The following is a 24,519-nucleotide window of genomic DNA, read 5'->3' on the forward strand; positions in this document are numbered from 1 at the left end:
TTTTGTCCGCAAAAATTAGAGTTATGTCCCCCCAAATTAAAGTTTTGTCTATCAAAACTAAAGTTTTGTCTGTGTAAATAAGTTTATACCTGTCACATATGGGCCACCGTAAATATCGGACATACATGTATCTGTAGAATGTTTTCCTTGGGAACGCCCAGCTAAACGTGAGCTAATGTATACAGTTTAGAAATGATTCTAATATTAGCTAAACAGTAAACTTTTCCAATAATCTTTGCTAATCGTATGTAGCTGGTTTAGCCCCATAGGCTTGTCTACAGTTTAGCAAAGGAATAATAGAAAGGCACAGTTCCGCACCTTACTCCTCATTCAGTTGGTTGTATATAATTCAATATAATGCCTTTCTATTTTCATCTCCTTAAGAGCTGATAGGACCAAGATTAATTTTTCATAATATTGCTTTGCCAGACCAAAAATATTAATGAGATTGTCAGATAAGAATTTCTTTAGGTCAAGCCACGCTAACTTGAAACAGTAATTTAATATGCAATGATAATCTGTTCGTGTGTGCAAGTATGTATCATATAAGTATAATTTATCATTTAGATTGACAGATTCACGCACATGATGCCAGTATTATCTGTACCACTCTTAGTGAACACATTATTAAACCTAAGAGATACGATGCATGTACTATGGGACAGCTATACTGCAATTCTCTTTGCAGTATTATTGTGAAAATCTTCTAAATTCTGTAAACAACACACTGAGAATTTAAAGAATATAAATTATCACCGGATTAATTTTGACAAAGTCAACAACGAGCGCATACCTTGCTGGTGCGCTCGTTGTTGACTTTGTCAAAGTTAATCCGGTGATAATCTGGTGACAGCGTCCACAGATTAGTAATTTACCCTTGCTTACTTTGGCAAATTAGGCACTCAAAGTCATCAGATAATAGACTAAATTACTACCTTGCTTGCTTTGGCGAATTAGGCAATCAAACTGGTCAGATAATAGATGCAGCATGCTGATAAAACGTTTACGCAAGATTGTCAAGGGCAGTGCAAGACCAAAACACCAAAGTTTGGTAGAATAAACCTTTATTAGCAATACAACAAAACACCTACCAACCCATGGGGACGGACACATAGGCTATCCCCTATGTCAAGACCTGCATTGATGTTTATGATTGGATGTATCATTTTATCTTTAATTCATGTCTATCGTATGATCAAAGCCACGCCTTAAAGATAACGTTTAAAATCCCATTCTAAAACAATACAAGTAAGATTGGAATAGAGAGAGAGAGGAACACAGCGGACCCAAGACATTTAGACTATGGGAGAACCGTATCTTGGGCGATGGCAACTGTCAAGCTTGTCTACAGAGAAATAAAGTTTATGTAGTACCAACGAACTCTAAACGTCTCGTTTAGTCAATACACTGAAGATCCCCAGGTACCTCTCAGCAGCCAAGGCGAGTGAAACAAACTCCCCATTGGAAGAACGAATAGTAACATGGTGAACGTTACGTTACTATGAAGAAAAAAACCGATTAGTAACAAAGGTAATGAACTATATGTAATGATGCACGGTCAAAATATCGTACCAGTCATTCCTAGCACGCAAAGATTATTCTCGTATATACAAAAGAGAAATTGACTTGAATTAAAAATTCTAAAAATACTTGTCAGTTTAGCATTTCATTGGAATGTACTGTTTGTCATAAATGCAAAGCCTGTGATGACCCAAACAAAAGAAAACAAAACAAAACAAATAAAAATAAAACAACAACAAAACTTGTCGATCTGTACAAGGTATGAAAGGTGTACGAGTTTTAGTGTACTATATGTATTCGACAGTTCAGAAGATCGAACGAGATCCTCTTAGGATCAGTCAAAGCTTCACGTCGCTGTACATCTCGACTTCTTAATCCCTGTATATTATGTCGTCTCATGTACCGCGGTCAAAGGTCACCACTCAAAGTCCAGTCCACTGCCTTTCATTCTTTCCTCGTATATTTTCTCGTATTCCTTGTTCTGGGCCACCGTGAAAAAGTTCATCCAATCACCCACCTCACCTGAAATACAAGAAAGTAATAGGTTTCCATAGACCAATAGATCCATAGCAAAATAGCAACATATTTACCATAGTGTTCACGCAAATTTCGGTTTTTCAGCGTTATTGCTCGTACTGTTTGTAATGCACCTCGGGGATAGATATTCAGACTCTCAAACTTTTATAAATTTACTTGCGTTTTCTACCGCTTTTAGGGGTAAATTTAAAACTCTTTGAGTAAGAAGAATTTGTACTTTACACTTTGCACGGTGACCCCTGATTTTTATTCTTAATTTAGTAAGAGCACCGATGAAAGTTTTATTGAGGAAACTTTGAGCAAAAGTTTAGTCTTCCACTCTCGAGGCGCATACTGTGTGAATGTTTTTAGAAGTAATACCAACCAACATACCCTATTTTGGAGAGCATGCTGAAATTAACACATGATTGACTGTGTTGTACTTATACTGATAGTATCTGAATAACAACTGCTATATCTTTATGTTTCCCAATGTGACATACGAAGCAAATTGTGTAATCTTCCTGATCTAACCTTATGTTGCACCCGGAACCATGATAATAAATTCATCTTTTTTCGCTCGAGGCAGATTGCATACTATTGGCGGATATGATGACTCTTAATGACGTAATTAAACTCCTAGCCTATCCTGAAGCTTTGTAGGCTTAGTTTGTAACTCATAGAGAAAATGTAATTGTCGTCTCCGTAAGGTTTTTGTACTAAATCGAAATAAACTTCCCCACAGACCCACAACCACGAATGTAAGGCTGCGTGCACGAATAACGGTGAGGGTGGGATGGGGCGGAGGAATCGCGGTTGAAATAGTTTTTTACAGATTCCCCCTCAATTCCCTAAAAAATCCAAGTCCACTCCATCTATATGACCAATTTTTAAAAGCCCCCAATTATCATATAGCCGCATATTTATTGGGGATGCAAGCAAAGTAAAAATAAACATGTATTATCATTATCAGGTTGTAGAGCCATATTCCTAAGGCAAGTTCTTAAATTGATTCATTTTTAAACGCATCAGTGAACTTTTTGGATTTATCAAAGTCAATGTGAGCTAATCCAACTTTGGCAAGGTCAATGGCACCTGCTGAAGAGCAACCAAAATGACGGTCATGAGAGAGTATGCAACTTGTGAATTTCTGGCTACATTTTGCCAAATTGTGAAAAACTGATCAGAGTGACCTACCAAAAACATTTTTTAAAAGTACTAGACACATGTGACTTAGATGCTGCTCAAAGTTTACAATACTAAAAGGTTGACTGAATGTTGTGTGTTTTAGCATGCTTTAGGGAGACAGAAAGAAACTGTATTTGATATACTGCATACAAATATTGAAAAAATATCAACATATTATGTTTGATTTTTTAACGAAAATCATGGTACTTGTTTAGATTTTTTTCGAGATAAGTCATGAAATGTGACAAAATTGTTCTAGATAGATTTTGTACATTAGAGCAATTCGATGACATTAAAATGTTATTCGTTTTTCGTTGAATTACCAACGAAACCTTGGAATCGGAAAATTAAAAAGTAAAAGGGAAACAAAAAAATTTCAGGTCCCCCTCCTACAGGTAGAGCAAAACTTTCAAGTCCCTCCCTACTACCCACAAAATTTTCGAATTTCCCTCTGAATTTCTCCAGTCCCCTCACCGTTTTTGTGAACGCAGCCTTATCGTAAATCTAGAACACAGGCAAATATATGAAACCTTTTGTTTCATCAAAGACTATGGCCGGTGATTAGCGACTTTCAATCTTGACAATCTTGACAGGATATAATCTTGACTACAGTACGGTTCTAAGGAGACTGGTAAACAAAGCTTAAACAAGTACATGTAATTTCTTCAACTTTCTACAGGGGTAAATGCAAATGACAGCATCTAGAACTCATCTCAAGTACATTTATCATTTCCTTGTGCAATTCTTCCGTCCTGTCACTGTACTCTAACGTTTGCATACCCATCTTTGAAGTAAACCAAATGTAAATTTATTGATTTGGAAAAAGAAATCCTGGAAGAGGGAAAGCGTGAGATGACACTGGTCCTCCTCAGTAAGGTTGTGACCACCTGTGATGCTCACAGCGGCGAGGCAGGGCATGTGGTATTAGACGTATATCATTTAGGACATAAATTTGTGTCGTAAACCCCAGCGTCGCTCACGTTGATTGGTAGGTTTTATGTCCCTATGCCCCATTTGCGTTCATTCATTGGTTGCCTATATGTCCTCAAGTCTCATTAATATTTACTGTCCATTATTCGCCAATTAGTCGCAATGTCTTCACAAACGTTGCGACTACGCTCTAGCTGTCTGGTAATGATTGGCTAGGCTCGCAGATGCGTTACAGGTTACAGTAATGAGCACATGGCAGAACGAGACAAGGAACACTCGAAAGTGAGGCAAGGACAAGAACATATGGCGGCCAATGAATGAGTTGCATTCGGAACAGTAAATATTAATGAGACTCGAGGACATATAGGCAGCCAATGAATGAACGCAAATGGGGCATAGGGACATAAAACCTACCAATCAACGTGAGCGACGCTGGGGTTTAGGACACAAATTTATGTCCTAAATGATATACGTCTAATCAAACAGTACTTTGTATCTTAAGTCCTTTGTATCCGCCAACATAGTGTGCTGTCGGTTTTCCCGAAGACGCAAATCTAAAGTACTCTGTTTTTCATTTTCCAGAGAACGGACAAAAGAGAGGGTTGCTTGTTCTATCATCAATCTATCATGTACTGTCTTTTACCTTTCCTGACGAATTCATGCTTTAAACTGTCACCGGCCAGGAGGGAAAAATTAACAGCCTTGTTTTCCTTCATCTTCTTGAAAGAACAAAACTCAACAATGTTATCAATCGTATCCTCAGTCAAACTGACATCCAGAAAATCAGCAATCGACTTGACAGCACCCCTAGGATCCTGATGACAAATGTACAATATATAATGAATGACATAACAGTTTAGATTCCATTTGTATGACGTAAGTTGACTCGTTTGTAGCCGGTTAAGGGGAGGAAACCGCTATATTTGCCATTTCAGGTGACAAAATAAAACATAATATCAACCATAAAGCAAATAATTAAGTCAACTACTGTACTAGGTCTCGTGTAGAAGTTGGTGGGAGTACATTTGACATATTCTTTGTCTATTATTTATTCAATCCATCATCCAACACCCAATGCCTAATAATATGATGAGGTACCCGTAACCCATTATTCAGTTGAGCAATATGGAGTGTAGTGCCTTGATCAAGGCCACAACACTGTGCTAGAGTCTCGAAATCACTTCGACAGTGAGTCCGCTACGCTGGACTAATCGAGTCTCATAAGCATATAAGTATATACCTCCAAGTATTGGCGATAAAAAACGTGCTTCTAATTATTGGCGATAAGTACATTTTGATTACCTAACTAGTGATAATCAATAAAACATTCAAAGGAAGTGAACATTTTTATAAATTTTAGATACAATAGATAATGATGAGAATGAAATATCTAAATTGGTCAGCTATTTAGAGAAGTCTGGAATGCGGTAAAATTCAGGTACAACCACTCGCCGACGAGTTTTTGTTGGACCCAGGTAGTTACAATAAGTACTTATGGGTGGCTAAAAGCGTTCTATTTGGTTGTTCAACGGTAAATCAATAGTTTATTATAGTTGCGTGCAAATGACGACTGGACTCTATCGCAGTACCCACCTTTTTCATATCCTCGTATTTCAGAAATAGGATGTTTTCGTCGTTTCTATGCTGCCACCATGTCAAGACATGGTCAAACCAACTTCCATACCACACTGTTAAATCCCAAGAAAAGAGAAAGAACAGAGAAAGTCATTTACATGTAAAACTTGCCAGTTTTTGTATAACAGTTAAACGTAAAGCTCAGTTCTTGTCATCGCCTTTCTTTAATTCACATTTGACAATTCTTTATTGATTTTCCTTGCAAAGGTATTAAAAGTCATTTTTCATCGTAAGTTTCAAATTTTTTCAGGGTTCTATGAAAATCAAAAACACATCAGTAATGAGGGGTGATTACTGAATTTTTGGTTTGCCTTTGTTCAGTGTTATTTTAAGGTTCCAAGACAAGAAATTGACCTTTTTTAATCTAACAATTCTCTGGTGCTAAGGAAGCTCAGAACCTCAGTAAATTATACATTTTCTGAAAGCCTACATATAGGGGAACATTTTGATAACCACAGTGTAACCATTGTTTACAAAACTATCACGTGACAGATAATTTGCATAACCTTTCAAAAATCGGGTTTCCCTATGTTTTGTCACAATATACTTCAAACTTGCTGGAATGCAAGCTGTAAGAGTGCTCTTCCAAAGTGTGTCTCAGATTTTTTATGTCTTGCTTAGTTTTTTTGGAGCACAATTTTAAAGAAATCAACTAGGGATAAATTCACCTCTCTGGAAGTTTTTCTGTCATAAAATTGTTAAAGAAGGTTTAAAAAAATTCTGAGACATTGTTTGGAAGATCCTTAGGACAGCTTGCACTCAAACAAATTTCAGCTACATACCTCAAAGCATTGAAACAAAACATAGGGAAAACCGATTTTTGAAAGGTTAGGCAAATTACCTGTCACGTGATAGTTATGTAAATAATGGTGACACTATGGTAACCAACATTTTTCCCAATATCTAGGCTTTCTGAAAATATATAATTTACGGGGATTGTAAGCTTATTAACCACTAGAGAATTGTTTGCTTAAAAAGGTCAATTTCTTGTCTTGGAACCACGGGGAAATTTGAAACGCAGTCATAATACTGTTTATATCCGAAAGTTGACGAAGGAAGAAACGTGACGCGATTAGCAATGCCTAGACCCTGGTCTCCATCTAACACGATTGGAACTAATTTTTAATGATTGAATTGTGAAGTAATGGCGTTTTAATCTGCAAATGTAAGCTCATTTGCTTTTCTTTTTAAGTAACACACTTGTTTTTATGAGTAATCTGTGATATTGCAACATTTAGCTATATGGCACTTATTGCTTTTGAGAAATTTGAAAAATATGAAGATCCAATTATCCCAAATTAGTTCTAATCGTGTTATCTATGAATTATGTACTGATCCAAACTTTGCCACGTGACATTGTGGTAGACACGACAACAAGCAAGATAGCACATCATTCGTTTTATCAGTGTGACAACGTTTACTGCTTTGGCAAACGTAGCTTGTGAATGGATACATTGTTAACCTCCATTACGTTTCAAATTAAGAAGTTCTTGTGTGTGTTTGATGATCATGTAATCAACTTATTTGGAGACAATTATTTATATGATGACGAGTAAGATTATTTAGGTATTTTCTAAAGTACAGTAAAGTAAAGCACAGTTTGCTGCCTTATCATAGACCCGAAGAGACGTCATACCTTTGTCATTTACATAGAGCTTGTAAAAGTCGTTCCAAGATCCTTTGTAGTCCATCGGAGCCCTGCCCATACTGACATGGTGAAGAAACGACACGCCTGTATCCTTTGGATTTCGGGCGACATATACGATCTGCTCGGGAATGAAATCAGAAGACTTATATTCACCAACTTCTTTACCGAACAGAAAGGGGATATCACGGGGCAATAAAAATATGTGTCAACAGCAAGAACTATTAACCCTTTGAGCGCCAAAGTCAGTTTTTTTCACCTTTATAAAATGTGCCCCAGTGAAATTTTTTTCAAATTTTTGCCAAACTTTTGATGAAAAACTGTAGCAAATGAAATGTGATGTCCGTTTTGTCCAAAATTATCAAAACAACTACAGAATTGTTAAAATTTTACACTAAAATTCTGGTTAGAAAAAATTACAGCACTCAAAGGCTTAAGTAGAAACACACACACTAATAAGATAAGACAGAACAAGATAATGGACCGTGACAACATGAAGTTCCGTTCATTTGCAGATCCGTACAAATCAAAATATTAAACATAATTTTGCATATGTAGGCAGATGTCTAGAAAGTGATAGAATGATAACAATGCATAGATACAGCCATGCAAGCTCGAACACTAAAATATACGAGGTCCTATATTTGACCTTGTATGCAAATCATCTATCAGTACCTCTGCCCGTCCACCGTCTCTCTCTCTGTCTGCCTACCTATACACCTATAAAACTACAAATAAAATAGATTTACTTACTTACTTACTTACTTACTTACTTACTTACTTACTTACTTACTTACTTACTTACTTACTTACTTACTTACTTACTTACTAATAGACTTACTTACCGATTGACACAAAAGTGACTGTCAGGAACTTTGTGATTTAAATGTTGGCAATACAGATAAAGAATGATATCGTTCCACTGAATACCTTCAAGGCAAGAGATGGTGGAACATACCTTACATTTCTTACGTATGGCTTGGCTTGGGAAGGCGTGGTACGGCAGGTGAGACTTCAAAAGCCGTGGTGGTTTAATTTTCTCCATCTGCTTGAGTCCGTCTCCACTCTCAAAAGCAATCTCTTGCAGTACAAGTAGCATCTTAATGAATGATAGCTCCATGATGGCATATGGCAATATAGGTTTGAGTAATACGAGAAGATGTACCGCTAAACACACCCTAAATTAATCGGAGAGCAATTTCCTTGTTATACAATTTTCTCGTTAATATTGCAGATTTAAACTAACAAGCATGTTGTCAATCACTGCTGATAACGTTGTACCGAAGACTCGCTTACTTCTGCAACAATGTTAAGGTAGAACGTACCTCTCGGACGAATATTCGGACTCTCAAATTTTTACAATTTTCTTTTGGCCTATGGGTGGCTCATTTCGAAGCTCTTGGAGCTAATAAAAATTTTCACCGCCATAGATTTGCAAAAATCGATAATTTTATTGTCCCTCACAGAGATAAGAAATGACTGTGACCATTTTTGAATTTCAAATATCGGTAAATATTGGGTAAATTGCCTCTCTAGTACTAAATTTCGCATAATGACCCCTGAAATTTAATCTTGAGTTTGAAGGACAATAGTGGAAATTTGCTTGACGACAGTTTGAACAATCGTTCATTTTTGAGGCGCATACTACCTTAACAGTGCGATGACGACTCCGGAAGTATAGGTCCGATAACTTGACTGTTTTGTTAGAAATTCGTGGGTGACCTTAAAACACACAAAACAATTTAACACTCAAATCTATTGCTTCCACATATTAGAAGACATTGATCATTCTCTTCAGGTTGTTATGACAGTGATGCTTACTCGAGCGGCAGGTGTATTTACGAGGAAGGGGCTGTACACACACACACACACACACACACACACACACACACACACACATATATGTATACAGATGTAAATGTATCGAAGTATATAGATGTTACTTTGTACTTGAAGTAATTTCTGTTATTGTACCCACAAAGACACACAGACACAATCACAGACACACACACACAGACACACATATCTTATATATATATATATATATATATATATATATATATATATATATATTAGTTACATATATATATAGACACACACACAGACACACATTTATATTATATATATTAGTTACATATATTATATATATATATATATATATATATATATATATATATATATATATATATATATATATATATATATATATATATATATATATATATATTATATATAAAAGTTACATTGGTTGTCGATTGTTGGCATTGTGTATTGGCTTTATGAATAATTGTTGTGATTAATCATAATATTGATGTAAAGTACCAGAGAGGGAATTTGAATTCAGCCTCTAACATCGGGTGTCTCTCTTGTTGATGGCCAGCAGTGTTAATCTCTACGTTTCCTCCATTCATTACCAATGATACCATCTCTATCGTCCACGTGGTTCCTGAAAAGACAGACAGATATTGCTTCTTCCAGTTCATGCAAACACAGTTTTCTAATAACTGGGATGTATAGTGAGAGTATCGGCAACCCTTCCTTTCGTGACGTTGATTAGGTAACTTTTACGAGGTTACGAACTCATGGTTATGGTGTCAGAGAAAAGTGTCGCTTTACAGCCCATTGCAATAAACACTGAAACACGGGAGCATTTTAATTTCATATCTGGTAAGATTATATTTCTGACCCATAAGAATGGTGTGGAAGTCGTTTAGAAATTGATTGATCGAGGTTATCATAGGCCTGTTCATTATTAATTGGTAATATTGTGCCTTAAATAAGTTTCTCCAAGGCTCGATAAGTGTAGGGAATAATCGAGACTGGCCGAAGCTGTCTCGCAAGCTTGTCTGTGACTGGTTCATTCCTTATGTTTCATGATTAGATCAGGTTTTACATTTCTAAAACAGATTCAGTCGAAACACTGCGTGACTAAGGTTCATAGAAAGAAAGTCACCTGAATAGTTCGTTGACCTTTGTACCTATGCATGGCTGTTTGAGGTCATGGCCGTGGTGAGGACCACTTTATATCACGCTGAAACCGTTATGCACCTCGGAATACCTGTCATAAGTAACCACTTATGCAAAAAATAGACGAATAGCAAACAATACATGGTTTATTGTTCTATCTAAGATTAATTAACGTAGGATGAACAAACAAGCAACAAATAGGGCTCAGTGTAGTAAACAACTAACCTGACTTTGGGTAGCTAGCCACGAAGACATCGTCCTCTCGGCAGTTGACAATGTCCGGTCTCTCTATCATACTTCTGTTAGTGTCCTTGGAGTAACACACCCCATCGTGTTCGAAAGTGGATGCAAGAAACCTGGCGTTCTCGTCCATTTTTTGACACGACCCACGGAAACTTATTATGGTCTTGGTTCTGGTATGGTGCTTTGACAATAATCTTGGGGCGCACCTATGAAACATCGATGACCTACATTACCGCCATTTCCATGCCTGGTCACGTGATGGATTTAAACCCCTGCTTCGAAGTCCCTTATCTGCTACCTGCTATCCCTTAAATGTCGTATGAATGCATATAAGCATCTGCTCATGTACTTGTTGTTTAGCTCTAGTTTTTGCAGAGTCATCAAAGTCAAAATTCGATTTCTTGAGAAAACGAATGTTGATATATTGGAAATGGGTACACCTTCCAATAGTCAAGCAAACATACCGTTAAAAAGTTATTTCAATGAAACTTTATTAACATTAAATGACTCAGCAAAAAAACTATATGAGCGAAACCCAAAACACATAAGTAGGTGTTATTGTAGCTCATTGTATTATTTCAAGGGCACGATTAATTTCATAAAGGGTAATAGGTCAGCACAGAAAGCGCCTCGGGGACAGATAGTCGGACTCTCAAATTTCTACATTTCTTTTCTGATTTACCACTTGTGGGGGCTCATTTTAAAGCGCTTTGGGAAAGAAAAACTCTCACCGTCTTAGTTTTCTGAAAATCCATCAATTAAATTCACCCCTAAGGGTAACACAGGCATATTGACCATTTTGAATTTCAAATATCGCAAATTGTCGAGTAATTTTTTTCGTTAGTTTCAAACTTTGCAAGGTGACCCCCGATGTTTATGGTTGATTTAGTAAGAGAATGGTTTTAAGTGTCATTCAGAAAGTTTGAGCAAAAGTGTAAGCCTTTCACTTTTGAGGCGCATTTATTAGGTCTATATCGGATACACATGTATCTGTAGAATGTTTTCCTTAGGAACGCCCCGTTAAACGTGAGCTAATGTATAAAGTTTAAAAATAATTATAATATCAGCTAGACAGTAATCTTCTAAAGCTTTGTTAATCAGATGTAGCTAGTTTAGCCCAGGAGGTTTGTCTACCGTTTAGCAAACGAATTATAGAAGAGGACAGTTCTGTACCTTACTCCTCATTCAGTTGGTCGTATGTAATTCAGTATAAGGCCTTTCTATTTTCATTCCCTGAAAAGCAGATATGATCAAGATTCACTTTTCATAATAGTGACGCCATCGGCTTACTGACTACGCATGCGCAGATTCATAATATACTATGCAAGTAACCGGAAGTGTACCCTACTTTATGGGCGCCGCCATGTTTTTTTTGAGTGTTTGTAAATAAACAAATAAACAAATACGAAATGTGCAAAGTATTATATAACATGCCATTTGTAAAATATATCTCTTTTATTAGCCAGTAAGTATTATTATCCACCTTGTCGCTGATACAAAATATCGTTAATATAACGTATAAAAATAGAAACAGGAGAAAACTGTCGTGCATATGAACGGGGCATATGCAAAGAATGCTGGGATTGAATTTTAGAAAACCGCCCCCTGTGTCAATAATTAGATTCAAAAATTGCCAGTTTTTAGACGGAACGCTCTAGTTTTCAGCTTGCAAGTAGAAGGTGGGCAGTGCGGTTACCATTGCAATGATAATTATTGCATAATACGTCCCTTGATTAACGCAATAGGCTGTTATCATGGTAAAAATTGCCAATTTTTACACATTACAGAAAATCTATACCTGCACTGCTGCAGGGTTTGAGGTCGTGTCGTACGTGAACTGCTTTCATCCGAGGGAAACTGGGCGCGATAGTTGTCATATGAAGTAACAATTAATTATATTTTATCATGAATCAATACAAATAACATTGCCAATCTTAACCCCTGGCGCGACACCAAGGTATAAGCCTATATAATATTATTGTTATGTTTAGGTCGAACGACGCTACTAACTTTAAACAAATTAATTTAACATGCGATGATAATCTGTGCGTGTGTGCAAGTATGTATCATACATGTATCATTTATCACATAGACAGATTCACACACATGCTGTCAGTGTCATCTGTACCATCTTAGTGAACACATTATTATACCTAAGAGATACAATGTATATGCACTATGGACAGCTATACTGCAATTCCCTATACAGTGTTACTGTGAAAAGCTTCTAAATTCTGTAATCAACACACTGAGAATTCGTCTTGATTATAAAATTGACAAATATAAAGGTGACCCTCCCCCAAGGCTAATTTTACAAATGTGACCCTCCCCCATGAGCAGGTTTGTAAAAATGGAAAAAAATGGCCCTTCGCGATTGCTCCGCCCCACACCCCTGTATTACTGAAGGCTCCCTTACCTGCAGTGTGTTACTAAATCTCTTACTTCTCACGGGGAACCGTACAAACGTCGCTGGGGTGTGATAATGTGCTCCATTCCTCCATTTGTAATCTGCGATATTTCCAGTAAAGGCAAATTTTTTCCCTGTCGATTGTCTCTTCTCCTGCCTTTTCCTTGAATCTAGGATCATTTGACCTCACAATGCTGTTATAGTCCACAAACATTGCCTTATCGTCTAACGTGTTGACTACATAGGGAGATTGCACAGTCGCGTGTGGTCTGTTATACGGCGAACGCCGCTGTATGCATTAGAAATGTTTCTACGCATACGGTTGCCTTCGCCGTGAATCGAACCACAAGCGACTGCGGGCGACTGAATGAATGAGTATCTCGCCATATACTAATGAGTATTTTTGCCCCAAATCTGTGGGATATATATATATATATATTATATATATATATATATATATATATATATATATATATATATATATATATATATATGTATGATATATATATATATATATATATATATATATATATATATATATATATATATATATATATATATATATATATATATATATATATATATATATATATATATATAAACATAATCAGCTGAAGGAATAAACTCTAGCAAACGGTCAAGAAATTGAAGCATTGTACTGGGAAGCCAGCCAGTACAACTGGTGCAAACGCCCGAGAAAAGGAGAATGCTGGACTGGGAACCACGACCGAGAACAGCCGAGCGACTGGAGACCAGTGTAACGAATCAGATGAAGAGGCCGGTGAGACGTTGCATAATCAAGTTCCATTCATTCATCCTTTTAATTCACCTGTTCGTCGAAGTGAAGTTCGGCAATTGGTTGCGCCGCCCCTACTTCGCCATACAAACACGGATTTACAACAGATTTCACAGAGGTTTGTAGTCTCAAAAAGGGAAACGATAAACCCAAAATTAAAAATTGAAATGAAATGATATGAAATGAAATCAGAAACTTGGACTTGAACTCTGAATCAAATAGTCGCGATGTGTCCGAGGGTACAATATATACAGCGAAATTATAAAGACTGGGAGTAGGTGCATGGCAAATTGACCTGATGTAGAGGAACGACCGCGTTCAAGGCCACAATCAGTGGACCATAACATTCAAGGGTATGACGTGCCTGACTGTTAATGCCATAAACATGCCCGCTGATTGCTAAATATAATGTCACTAATATTTCGCAAAAACACGGATAAATTTGTTCAGAATTTGATATAACTCAGGAAAGTTTGGATTCGTTGTAGTGCAATGATTGGGATAAAATCTGTCCCCTCGGTCATGTGATGCCGTTACTTCCATTATGGCGATTAGGTGAACTTTTTTCGCGGTAGCCGAGAACAAGGACTAAGAGAAAATGTGTGAGGTAGGAATGAAGGACTCCGAACTGGCGAAACATAAAATACATTAGCGGGTGTTTAATATTCATTCATGCGACATTCCAAGGATATCCGGCAGCAAATGAGGGACATTGGGGCAGGGATTTATAAAAACGTCACGTGATCTGGCATTGAAATGGCAGTAATACACGTCACTGGTGTTTCTTAAGCGCTCCTCCAGATTGTTGTCACAGCAACCGTACTACGACCATAATAAGGCCATAATAAGATTCCGTTAGTCGTGTCTCAAAATGGACGAGAATGCCAGGTTTCTTGCATCTACTATCGAACACGATGGGGTGTGTTACTCCAACAAGTTTAACAGAAAGATGATAGAGAGGCCGGACATTGTCAACTGCCGAGAGGACGATGTCTTCGTTGTTAGCTACCCAAAGTCGGGTAAGTTGAGTTGAGTACTACACAGAGCCGAGCTTTTTGTTGCTTTATTAATCATGTTCCTTCTGCCATTTGTATATTTTGAGCATATGTGGTTACTTATGACAGGTATTCCAAGGTGAAAAACAATTTCAGCGTGATATAAAGCGGTCCTCTCCACGACCCTGACCTCAATCAGTCATACATAGGCACAAAGGTCAACGAACAATTGGGATTTTGACTCGATATCTATGAATCTGGTCCATGCAGTGTTTTGGCTGATCTCCAGCGCACCGACGATACCATTGCCTATTAAATCTACACATCTCTTTTGATAATTTCAAAATTATGTGATCATGAAACATAAGAAATGAAGCATTGAGTCACAGGAAACCTTGCGAGACAGCTCCCGCATATCAAGGTTATTCCCAAGACTTACCGCTCCTTGAAGAACCCTTTTAAAGGCACAGTATGGCCAATAAATGATGCATTAGGCCTGTGGTTACTTCAATCAATCAATTAATTAATTTCTGAATGATTTGCAAACCATTTTATGGATAACAATGATAATCTAACCAGATATGAAATGAAAAATGCCCCCGTGTTTCAGTATACATTGCAATGGGCCCTGAAGCGACCCTTTTCTCCGACGTTATCGCTATGAGTTTGTAACTTCGTAAAAGTCATCAATCAACATCACGAGCAAATTATGTGTAAGTATAAAAATTAATAATTAGCTGAAAAATAGTAATTAGCTGATGTAAGTATGCAGAATGACTTTCACTACTGTTAAATCATAGTATCATAAGTATACATAGCAAGATTCATCACCTTTGGTCCCATAAATCCAGATACACATCCCGATTTGTGAAATTTGTTATAATTAACAGAAGCAAAATGCAAATGGCTTCAATTGCTCTTATGGTAGTATCTCCAACATACACAGCAAGTTTCGTAATCTTTGTTTGAGTCAAATTATATACATGTCCCTAACAACGAATATTAGATAAACAAATGAGCAGTAGTATTCTACATGACTGTGAAGTCTGTCATATGACTCCTTGATGACACTGTCTTTATGAGAATATCTGACTTCTGAATGAATTATTATGCACATTAGTGCAATTATTAATGCAAGCCACGTCCATCAAAAATCTAAGCAGTTCTTGCTATTCCTAAGCAGATTCATATACCAGATTTGATTCCAATCTGATAAGCAATTCTTCAGATACAGTGCTGACAGACAAACAGCTGAGTTACTGGCTGGCCAAGGCGTTCACCCAACGATCTACGCAACAGCCTGCCTTTAGCGTGATGGTCTGCTGATGTTTTGTCCTTCAGTTTATTATATATTTTGATACTTATATGCCCTCATATTTGAAGCAAGTCTAAGCAGGCAGATATCTTTTTGGAATATTTGGTGGCCCTGAAAAGGGCCGTTTTGATTTGTGAGCGACCAATGACCACTCTGAATCAGAGCTTGGAGCCTCTTCTAAGTGTCCTAGTTCGGTACGGGCAAACTGAAACGTTGTTACATTTTCGAAGTGCATGTAGACTAAAAATGCAGCAACAGTACCAGATACATGTTCAAATACGTCCCTGAACTCGGTTCACTTGAGGCGAAATAGCTGATAATGAAGCTCACTCAGAATTCTTGTATTCCCCAAGGGAACTGAAAACTCTGGTTGTTGTTGTTGTTGTAGTTGATGTTGTTGTTTGTATTGTTGTTTATGTTGATATATTAATCATGTTGTTATCGACCAATAACACTCAACGAACGTAACTATTGTGTTGTTGTTGCTTCAAACGTAGTGTAGATGTCCCAAGAAACACTACAAGGACGCTATCATTATTTGACCCGATGCAACTCTCACCTAGCGTACACTTTCTACCTATTCTTATAGGTAGAGAGAGTACATGGGGAGAGAAAAGTAATGAACATGTTTTATAATCATGATAGCCGTAGAGGCAAGATGCCAGATCAAAGTCATTGAAGTATGATTTTTATAAACTTTGGGCAAAACTATTGAACTCGAAATGTATTTTTTTTCATTTGGTAATGGACATTTACTTTATAAACTATATCATTGTTGTAACTTAGTCATCGCAATGACTAGGACATATATCGAGCGGATACGTAGACATAATAATTGCTAAATTCAGTGTTGTTTGCTAATTAACGCAAATAATACGCAAAATATGTAACTTTATTTAAACTCCCCGAATTCTAGCCAAGTTAGGTTTTGCGCCCCCCCCGCCCATGGCAACTTGTTCAGGCTACGGCCCTGGATCATTGCCACATTCCCGATATTTATTGAGATAGCCGCTATTCGTCTAGGGAAAGGAGGGGTTTCCGGCACTCTCACTGTACATCCCAATTATTAAAAGACTGTGTTCTCATGAACTGGTATAGTAGCAATATCTGTCTGCCTTTTCAGGAACCACGTGAACGATAGAGATGGCATCGTTGGTTATGAATGGAGGAAACACAGAGATCAATACTGCTGCCCGTCAACAAGAGAGACACCCGATGTTAGAGGCTGGATTCAAATTTCCTTTCTGGTATTTAACATCAATGTTATGATTAATCACAACTCTTTTTATAAAGCCAATGCACAATGTCACAAGCCCGAAAACCAATGTGACCCCTATGTATTCAAAACTATATTTATACATCCCCTTCCTCGTAAGTACACCTGCTGATCGAGAAACACCGCATACATCACAACCTGAACAGCCGGAATCAAGGTTTACTTATATGTAGAAACATTAAGTGATACCAGTTTTTGTGCTCTAAATCACCTGCGATTTGTTTTCAAAACAGTCGTCATCGAAATTAAAATGAAATTAAATGAATTACGTAAACCTTTGCTCAAACTTTCCTCAAGCGAATTTCAACTTTTCCCTTTCAAAATCAAAAATAAAAATAAAGGTTGAGTATGCAAATTTTGCTACTAGAGAAACAAATTGCCCAATATTTACCAATATTTGAAATTCAAAATCGCCACCATCCATTTGTTATCTCTAAGGAGAGAAATAAAGTTATCGAATTTCGCAAAGCTACGCTGGTGAAAAATTGATTTACTCCAAGAGTGTCAAAGCGGACCCCCGCGAGTGATAGGCCAAATCGAAAGTTGAAAAATTTGAGAATCCGAATAACTGTCCCCAGCCGCGTTCTGCCTTAACATTTTTAGTGAATTAGGGGAATTGTCAGCAATAATTGACATGATACTTGTTATTTTAAATCTCTAATATTCATCGAAGCAATTGGATTACACGAAAACTGCTCTCTGATTGTTTTAGGTTTTCTTTAGCAGTAAGTCTTCTAGTATTACTCAAACCTATATTGCCAAATGCCATCATGGAGCTATCATTCATTAAGAGGCTGCTTATAATGCACAAACTTGGTTTTAAGAGTGGAGACGGACTCAAGCAGATGGAGAAAATTCAACCACCAAGGCTTTTGAAGTCTCACTTGCCGTACCACGCCTTCCCAAGTCAAGCCCTCCGAAAGAAATGTAAGGTGTGTACCATCATCACTTACCTTGAAGGCATCAATCATTCTTTATCTATGTATGTATGTATGTATGTATGTATGTATGTATGTATGTATGTATGTATGTATGTATGTATGTATGTATGTATGTATGTCGTATTATTACACTATCACTGAAACTTTATAGATATCCACCTACATATGCATCTGTTTACTGTTCTGAGTAGTACGTACCTGTTTATTAATGGAACTTGAATTTGTCTTTGTCTATTTCCTCGTCTTCTCTTATTTTATTAGTGTGTTTCTACTTCATACTTCTTGCAGTTGACCCATCTGTAGATTTCATGTACCAACGCTGTCTGTGTGTGTAATTTTAGATGAAACTGATTATCACCAATTCAACAAAACATACTTGCTTTAGTTAATTGCCTAGCTATACAGCTGAACTCTTTCGGGAGACTGTAATGAAAGCTTCAGTGCAAAGAAAGCAATGTACCGACTTCAATCATATGTGACAAATTGTTACTGTGCGTGGAAAACTCTACGAAAAGTAGGTAGGACTGAAATAAAACCACACATAAGTTTTCTGATATACTTCCCGAGCAGATCTTATATGTCGCCCGAAATCCTAAGGATACAGGCGTGTCGTTTTTTCATCATATTAGAAGGAGCATTGTTCGGAGGGGCTACAAAGGATCTTGGAACGACTTTTACAAGCTCTATGTAAATGACAAAGGTATGATGTCTCTTCGGGTCTATGATAAGGCAGCAAACTGTACTTCACGTCGCAGAAAATACATTAACAATCTTACTTGTCCATCATATAAATAATCGGGACCAAAAGAAATTGATTACATGATCATCAAAAACACAAGGACTTCTTAAATTGAAACGTAATTGAGGTTGACAATGTTATGGCAGCTTTATGTTGATTTTCTATGTTAATCAGCTGGACAGCTGATCCATAGATAAGCTATGTTCTGCGGTCGGCTTGTTTCACAAATGCGCTAAAATTCTCCTACTGATTAAACCTGTAAACGAATGATGTGCTATCTTACTGGTTCTCCGGTCTAGCAGCATGTGGCTTGGCCAATTTCGAATCAGAGTATGATTAATAGAAGGAGACTGGAATCCATGCATTGAATAGCCAATCACATCACGTCCCAGCTTTCTTCGTTGATATGATGAGAACTTCGACTATCAACAGAATGGTGACTGCGATTCAAATTTCCAAGTGCCTGAAAATTACACTGAACAAAGGCAAACAAAAAATTCAGTAATCGTCCCTCATTACTGATGTGCTCATGATTTTCATAGAACCAGAAAGAAATTTGAAAATTACTATCATGAACGACTTTTAGTACCATGGCAAGGAAAATGACCAAAGAGTTGTCAAATGTGAAGTAAAGAAAGGCGACCTTGAACGCTGCACGATGACAAGAACTGAGCTTTAACGTTTGTACAAAAACTGCCATGTTTTAAATGTAAATCTTTTCTGGTGATTTAACAGTGTGGTATGGAAGTTGGTTTGATCACGTGTTGACATGGTGGCAGCATAGGAACGACGAAAACGTCTTATTTCTGAAATACGAGGATATGAAAAAGGTGGGTACCGCGATAGAGTCCAGTCGTCATTTCGCATGCACGCAACTATAAGAAACATAATGATTTACCTTGGAACAACCATATCGAACGCTTTTAGCCACCCGCTGACACTTTATATTAACTAGGTTCAACAAAACTGATCAGTGAGCTGTTGTCCTAAATTCTACTGCATTCCAGACTTCTCTAAATAACTAACTCATTGAGAAATGTCATTCTTGTCATTATCAATTGTATATCACATTATAAACATGTTCGCTTCCTTTGAATGTTCCATTGATTATCACTAGTTAGGTCATCAAAATGTACTTATAATTGGAAGCATATACTGATCGCCAATACTTGGAGATATATACGTATATGTTTATGAGTTTGAGACTCGGTTAGTCCAGCGTAGCAGACTCACTGTCGAAGTGAATTCGAGACTCTAGCACGGTGCTGTGGTCTTGATCCAGGCACTTTACTCCCTATTGCTCCATTGAGTAATGGGTTATGGGTACTTTATCCTGTAAATAGGCATTGACCTGTCTGATGATGGATTGAATAAAAAAAAACTAGACAAAGGAAATATCAAACTTACTCCAACCAACTTCTACACGAGACCTAATATACCTAAACACCCATCACATCTTTAATCGATATAGTTGATTTAATTATATACTTTATGGTATGGTTGATATTATGTTTTATGTTGTCATCTGAAACAGCAAATATAGCGGTTTTCTCTCCTTAACAGGCCGCGAACATGACAACTTACGTCATACAAATGGAACCTAAACTTCATCTGCGTCAAACAGCGAAACATTCGAGTATTAAAATGCTAAATGAATGAAGGAACACGTGGTTCGTTACCGTGTCTCATTCATTATATATTGTACATTTTTCATCAGGATCCTAGGGGTGCTGTCAAGTCGATTGCTGATTTTCTGGATGTCAGTTTGACCGAGGATACGATTGATAACATTGTTGAGTTTTGTTCTTTTAAGAAGATGAAGGAAAACAAGGCTGTTAATATTTCCCTCCTGGTCGGTGAAAGAGTCAAGCATGAATTCGTCAGAAAAGGTAAAAGACAGTACATTATGGACTGATAACAGAATAAACAATAATCTTCTGTTTCCCGTTCTCTGAAAAAAAAGAAAAAAGGTACTTTATATTTAGGGTTCCAGAAAAACCTATAGCACTCTATGTTGGTGGATACAAGGGTTGATTACCACGTGCATTGCCTCGCTATAAGTATCACATATGGTCACGTACCTGACTTAGGAGGACCAGTGGTCATCACAAGCTTTCCCTCTTACGTAAAAGATCAGGATATTTTCCTTTAAATCAACATATTTATACATTGGTTTATTTGAAGACGGGGATACAAACGAGAGAGTACAGTGACACGATGGAAAAATCGTACAAGGAAATGATAAGTGTACACGAAATGAGTTCAAGCTGCTGTCACTGGCATTTTTAACTTAGAAAAAGTTGAAAAGTTGCGTACCAGTCTTCATAGAAGTGTAGTCACGGTAACAGCCTACATCGTTATCGCTAATCACCGGCCATAGTCTTTGATGAAAGAGTTGTTTCATATATTTATATATTTATATTCTTAATCTGCTGTGACATTAAGGTGTTGACGCTTCTTCAATTTTAGTAGAAAAACCTTACGGTGGCGACAATTACATTTTCTCCATGAGTTGCAAACTAAGTCTACAAAGCTTCAGGATAAGCTAGGAGTTTGATGACGTCATTAAGAGTCATCATATCCGCCAAAAGTATGCATTCTGCCTCGAGCGAAATAAAGACTAATTATCATGGCCCCGTGTGTATACTATCAGGAAGTATACGTATTTTGCTTCGCGTCGCTCATTGGGAAATATAACGATATAGCAGTTGGAACTGTCACTTAGATACTATTGGCATAAATACAATACAATAATGTGTTAATTCCAACATGCTCTTCAAAATAGGGTATGTTGGTTTGCTTTACTTTCCAAAAGCTTTCATATCGTGTGCGCCTCGAGAGTGAAAGACTGAGCTTTTGCTCAAACCTTTTCAATAAAACTTTCAACCGTGCTCTTACCAAATTAAGAATAAAAATCAGGGGTCACCGTGTGCAAAGTTTTGAACTAAAGATATAAATTGCTAAGCATTTATCGATACTTGAAAAAATTAAAATGGCCGCCATATCCATGTGTTAACTCTATGGGGGAAAATATAATTACAACTATACAAGTTTTTTCTTGCTCAAAGAGCTTAAAAATTACCCCTAAAAGCGGAAGACAAAGAAAGTAATGTAAAAGTTTGAGATTCCGAATATCTGTCCCTAACATGTATTACGAAACAGTAAGAGCACTAACGCTGAAAAAATGGAATTTGGATGAATAATGTTGTAAATATGTTGCTATATTGCCAGGGTCTGTTGATCTGTGGAAATTACAGTGCAACCTGTCACTTCCTTGTATTTCAGGTGTGGTTGGTGATTGGATGAACTTTTTCACGGTGGCCCAGAACAAGGAATACGAGAAAATATACGAGGAAAGAATGAAAGGCAGTGGACTGGACTTCGAGTGGTGACCTTTGACCGTGTTACGCGTGACTACATAAACTACAACGATTAAAAGTCGAGATTTACAATTTACGACGTAAAGCTTTGACTGATCCTAAGAGAATCTCATCGATCTCCTGAACTGTCGAATACTACTGAACGCGTATAGTATTTAAATAGATATTCTTTGCAGTTTTCCATAGAGTGAACTATAATTCACACCCCTCTAATACAAGTTGTGCAGATCAACTAGGTTTTTTTGTTTTTGTTTTGTTGTGTTTTGTTTTGGTCATCACGGGCTTTGCATTTTGACAAACAAGTATATTCCAGTGAATACTAAACTGAGAAGTACTTTTAGATAGATATTTTGTTTACGAGGAAAGTATTTGCGTTCTAGAAATGACGAGTACGATATTTTGACTGTACGTCATAACATATCGTTACGATACCTAGCAGATACCGGCTTAAATGTTGATTTTTGAGATGTCCTTTCCGCCCCTCAAATTATTTTATCAACAAGAATTAATTCCAGTCAAACAAAAGAGCGAGTACAAAAATAGATTACAATTTAGTACGTTAAAGTTTGCTACGTTGAAGTGATTGCTCAAACCATACAGCTTTAATAACACTGGCCTTATCTAGTAAACCTTAGGTTTTCTGTCCTTGCTTGCCAGTAGATGAAAGTAAAACTATACATATATGTTACTTTGAAATAAACATTAGGAATAAAAAAGAGACAGAAGACATGTGTTGTTTAATCACTTCTCTGACATAGACGATATATTCAACCTCTGTCCTGATGTCTCTGCTTGTAGGACGCGGTTTTCATCGTCTTCCTGAATAAGATCATTTTTAAATCTTTCTCCATCCAGCTTATCGTTGATTGGTCCGTGAGCAACGCCATCAAGGGCATCAAACGGAGATTCACCACTTTCTATGTGCGGACGGCGTCCTCTATGATAATAAGTTGCGTTATTACAACGGTTGACACCAGAAACGCCGACTTTGTCAAAATTCGTCAGATTTCTTTAATATTTTTCATTTTATCGTGACATGAGTATGTTTTTTAGACAGCAGAGAGACTTCCACATTGAACTGAATGTAGGATATGTGTTTATTTTTCGACTAGAACGGCAGTTTTATTTGCAGGCAGGACAAGTCATACCTTTGTGGATTGCTAGTCAACGTATCAGAACGTCGGAGCGTACAATAATAGCATAAACTAAAATATATTGTTGACCCAATGTCATAAACAGAGTCCTTTTTCGTAAAGACCTATTGTGTTCCCATGTGTTTGACACAAACGCAATGTTTTCCTGCGCGAGCGAGTTGTCTAAGATAAGTAAGGTATCGATCTTGAGAGCAAGCTAGAAAGCGATTACATAGAACTCTGCCATAAAAACGGTTATCGCTGCTTATCTGTGTACACGGAGAGAATTCTAGAAGAAGCACAAATTATTAAGGATATGTACATTATCAAACGATTTGATCCTAGGAATCTTTAAAGTCTTTTTACCGAAATTGATCATAAAAGAGTTACAAGATCCAAGATGCAAAAATTGTTAGTGGTTCCTGCAACAAATAAGGATTTTTATCGAAAAGGCTTTACTGTAAATAGTGCTAATCAGTGGAATAATGTCGATTAAAATATAAGATCTAGTAACTCATTAAGCAGTTTTAAAACTGCCTACCTGAAAGCTTATTGGGTATAATTTTTTGTGTTTCTAAGTTTTAGTTTTCTTGTTAAATTTGTTTTTGTTATCTAGTGTGATTGTGCATTTTTTCCCCTCCTGTGTGCAGGTGGTAACTCCTGGCCACTTTTTTCTGTGCATTGTATTGTTCTAGCTTTGTTAGTTATGTTTCATGTTGTTCTGCTTTGTATCAGTTTGTATGTTCATTTGAGGGCCCTGGGGAAGATAAGCATCTTTACTGAAGCTTACCAGGCTACCCTCGTTAAACAAGGTTTAATAAAATAAAATAAAAAATAAATCGTGTTCTATGAGCCTAGTATGGTAATACAGACAGAAAATGGAGATATTATC

The 24,519-nt window shown here is 37.0% G+C and overlaps 3 protein-coding genes across 5 annotated transcripts in view; 1 reads left to right on the forward strand and 2 right to left on the reverse strand.

Annotated features, from left to right (window-relative positions):
* The window catches only part of LOC139136908 (sulfotransferase 1B1-like), a 139,600-nt gene that overhangs the window by 20,942 nt on the left and 94,139 nt on the right, over positions 1-24,519 (reverse strand). The window lies entirely within an intron of this gene.
* LOC139136906 (sulfotransferase 1C4-like) lies at positions 917-13,426 on the reverse strand. 2 transcript variants are annotated; one of them, XM_070704754.1, is made up of 8 exons: positions 13,062-13,426; positions 10,628-10,851; positions 9,758-9,881; positions 8,394-8,613; positions 7,427-7,556; positions 5,749-5,843; positions 4,799-4,970; positions 917-2,043 (listed from the first exon to the last, which is right to left on the reverse strand). In XM_070704754.1, exons 2-8 carry the CDS (start codon positions 10,773-10,775, stop codon positions 1,937-1,939), a joined length of 996 nt encoding a protein of 331 aa, XP_070560855.1. In that variant the 5' UTR covers positions 10,776-10,851; positions 13,062-13,426; the 3' UTR covers positions 917-1,936. The 2 variants fall into 2 exon arrangements, with proteins under 2 accessions (XP_070560855.1, XP_070560854.1); XM_070704753.1 differs by lacking the exon at positions 13,062-13,426 and having other exon boundaries at positions 10,628-11,043.
* Positions 14,527-24,466, forward strand: LOC139136912 (sulfotransferase 1C4-like). Of its 2 annotated transcripts, XM_070704765.1 has the most exons (7): positions 14,580-14,867; positions 17,282-17,405; positions 18,147-18,366; positions 18,946-19,075; positions 19,850-19,944; positions 20,832-21,003; positions 22,400-24,466. In XM_070704765.1, exons 2-7 carry the CDS (start codon positions 17,302-17,304, stop codon positions 22,504-22,506), a joined length of 828 nt encoding a protein of 275 aa, XP_070560866.1. In that variant the 5' UTR covers positions 14,580-14,867; positions 17,282-17,301; the 3' UTR covers positions 22,507-24,466. The 2 variants fall into 2 exon arrangements, with proteins under 2 accessions (XP_070560867.1, XP_070560866.1); XM_070704766.1 differs by lacking the exon at positions 18,946-19,075 and having other exon boundaries at positions 14,527-14,867; positions 18,147-18,361.

The sequence above is a fragment of the Ptychodera flava genome, chromosome 7, assembly GCF_041260155.1.
Source record: "Ptychodera flava strain L36383 chromosome 7, AS_Pfla_20210202, whole genome shotgun sequence".
NCBI classification, from domain to species: Eukaryota; Metazoa; Hemichordata; class Enteropneusta; family Ptychoderidae; genus Ptychodera; species Ptychodera flava.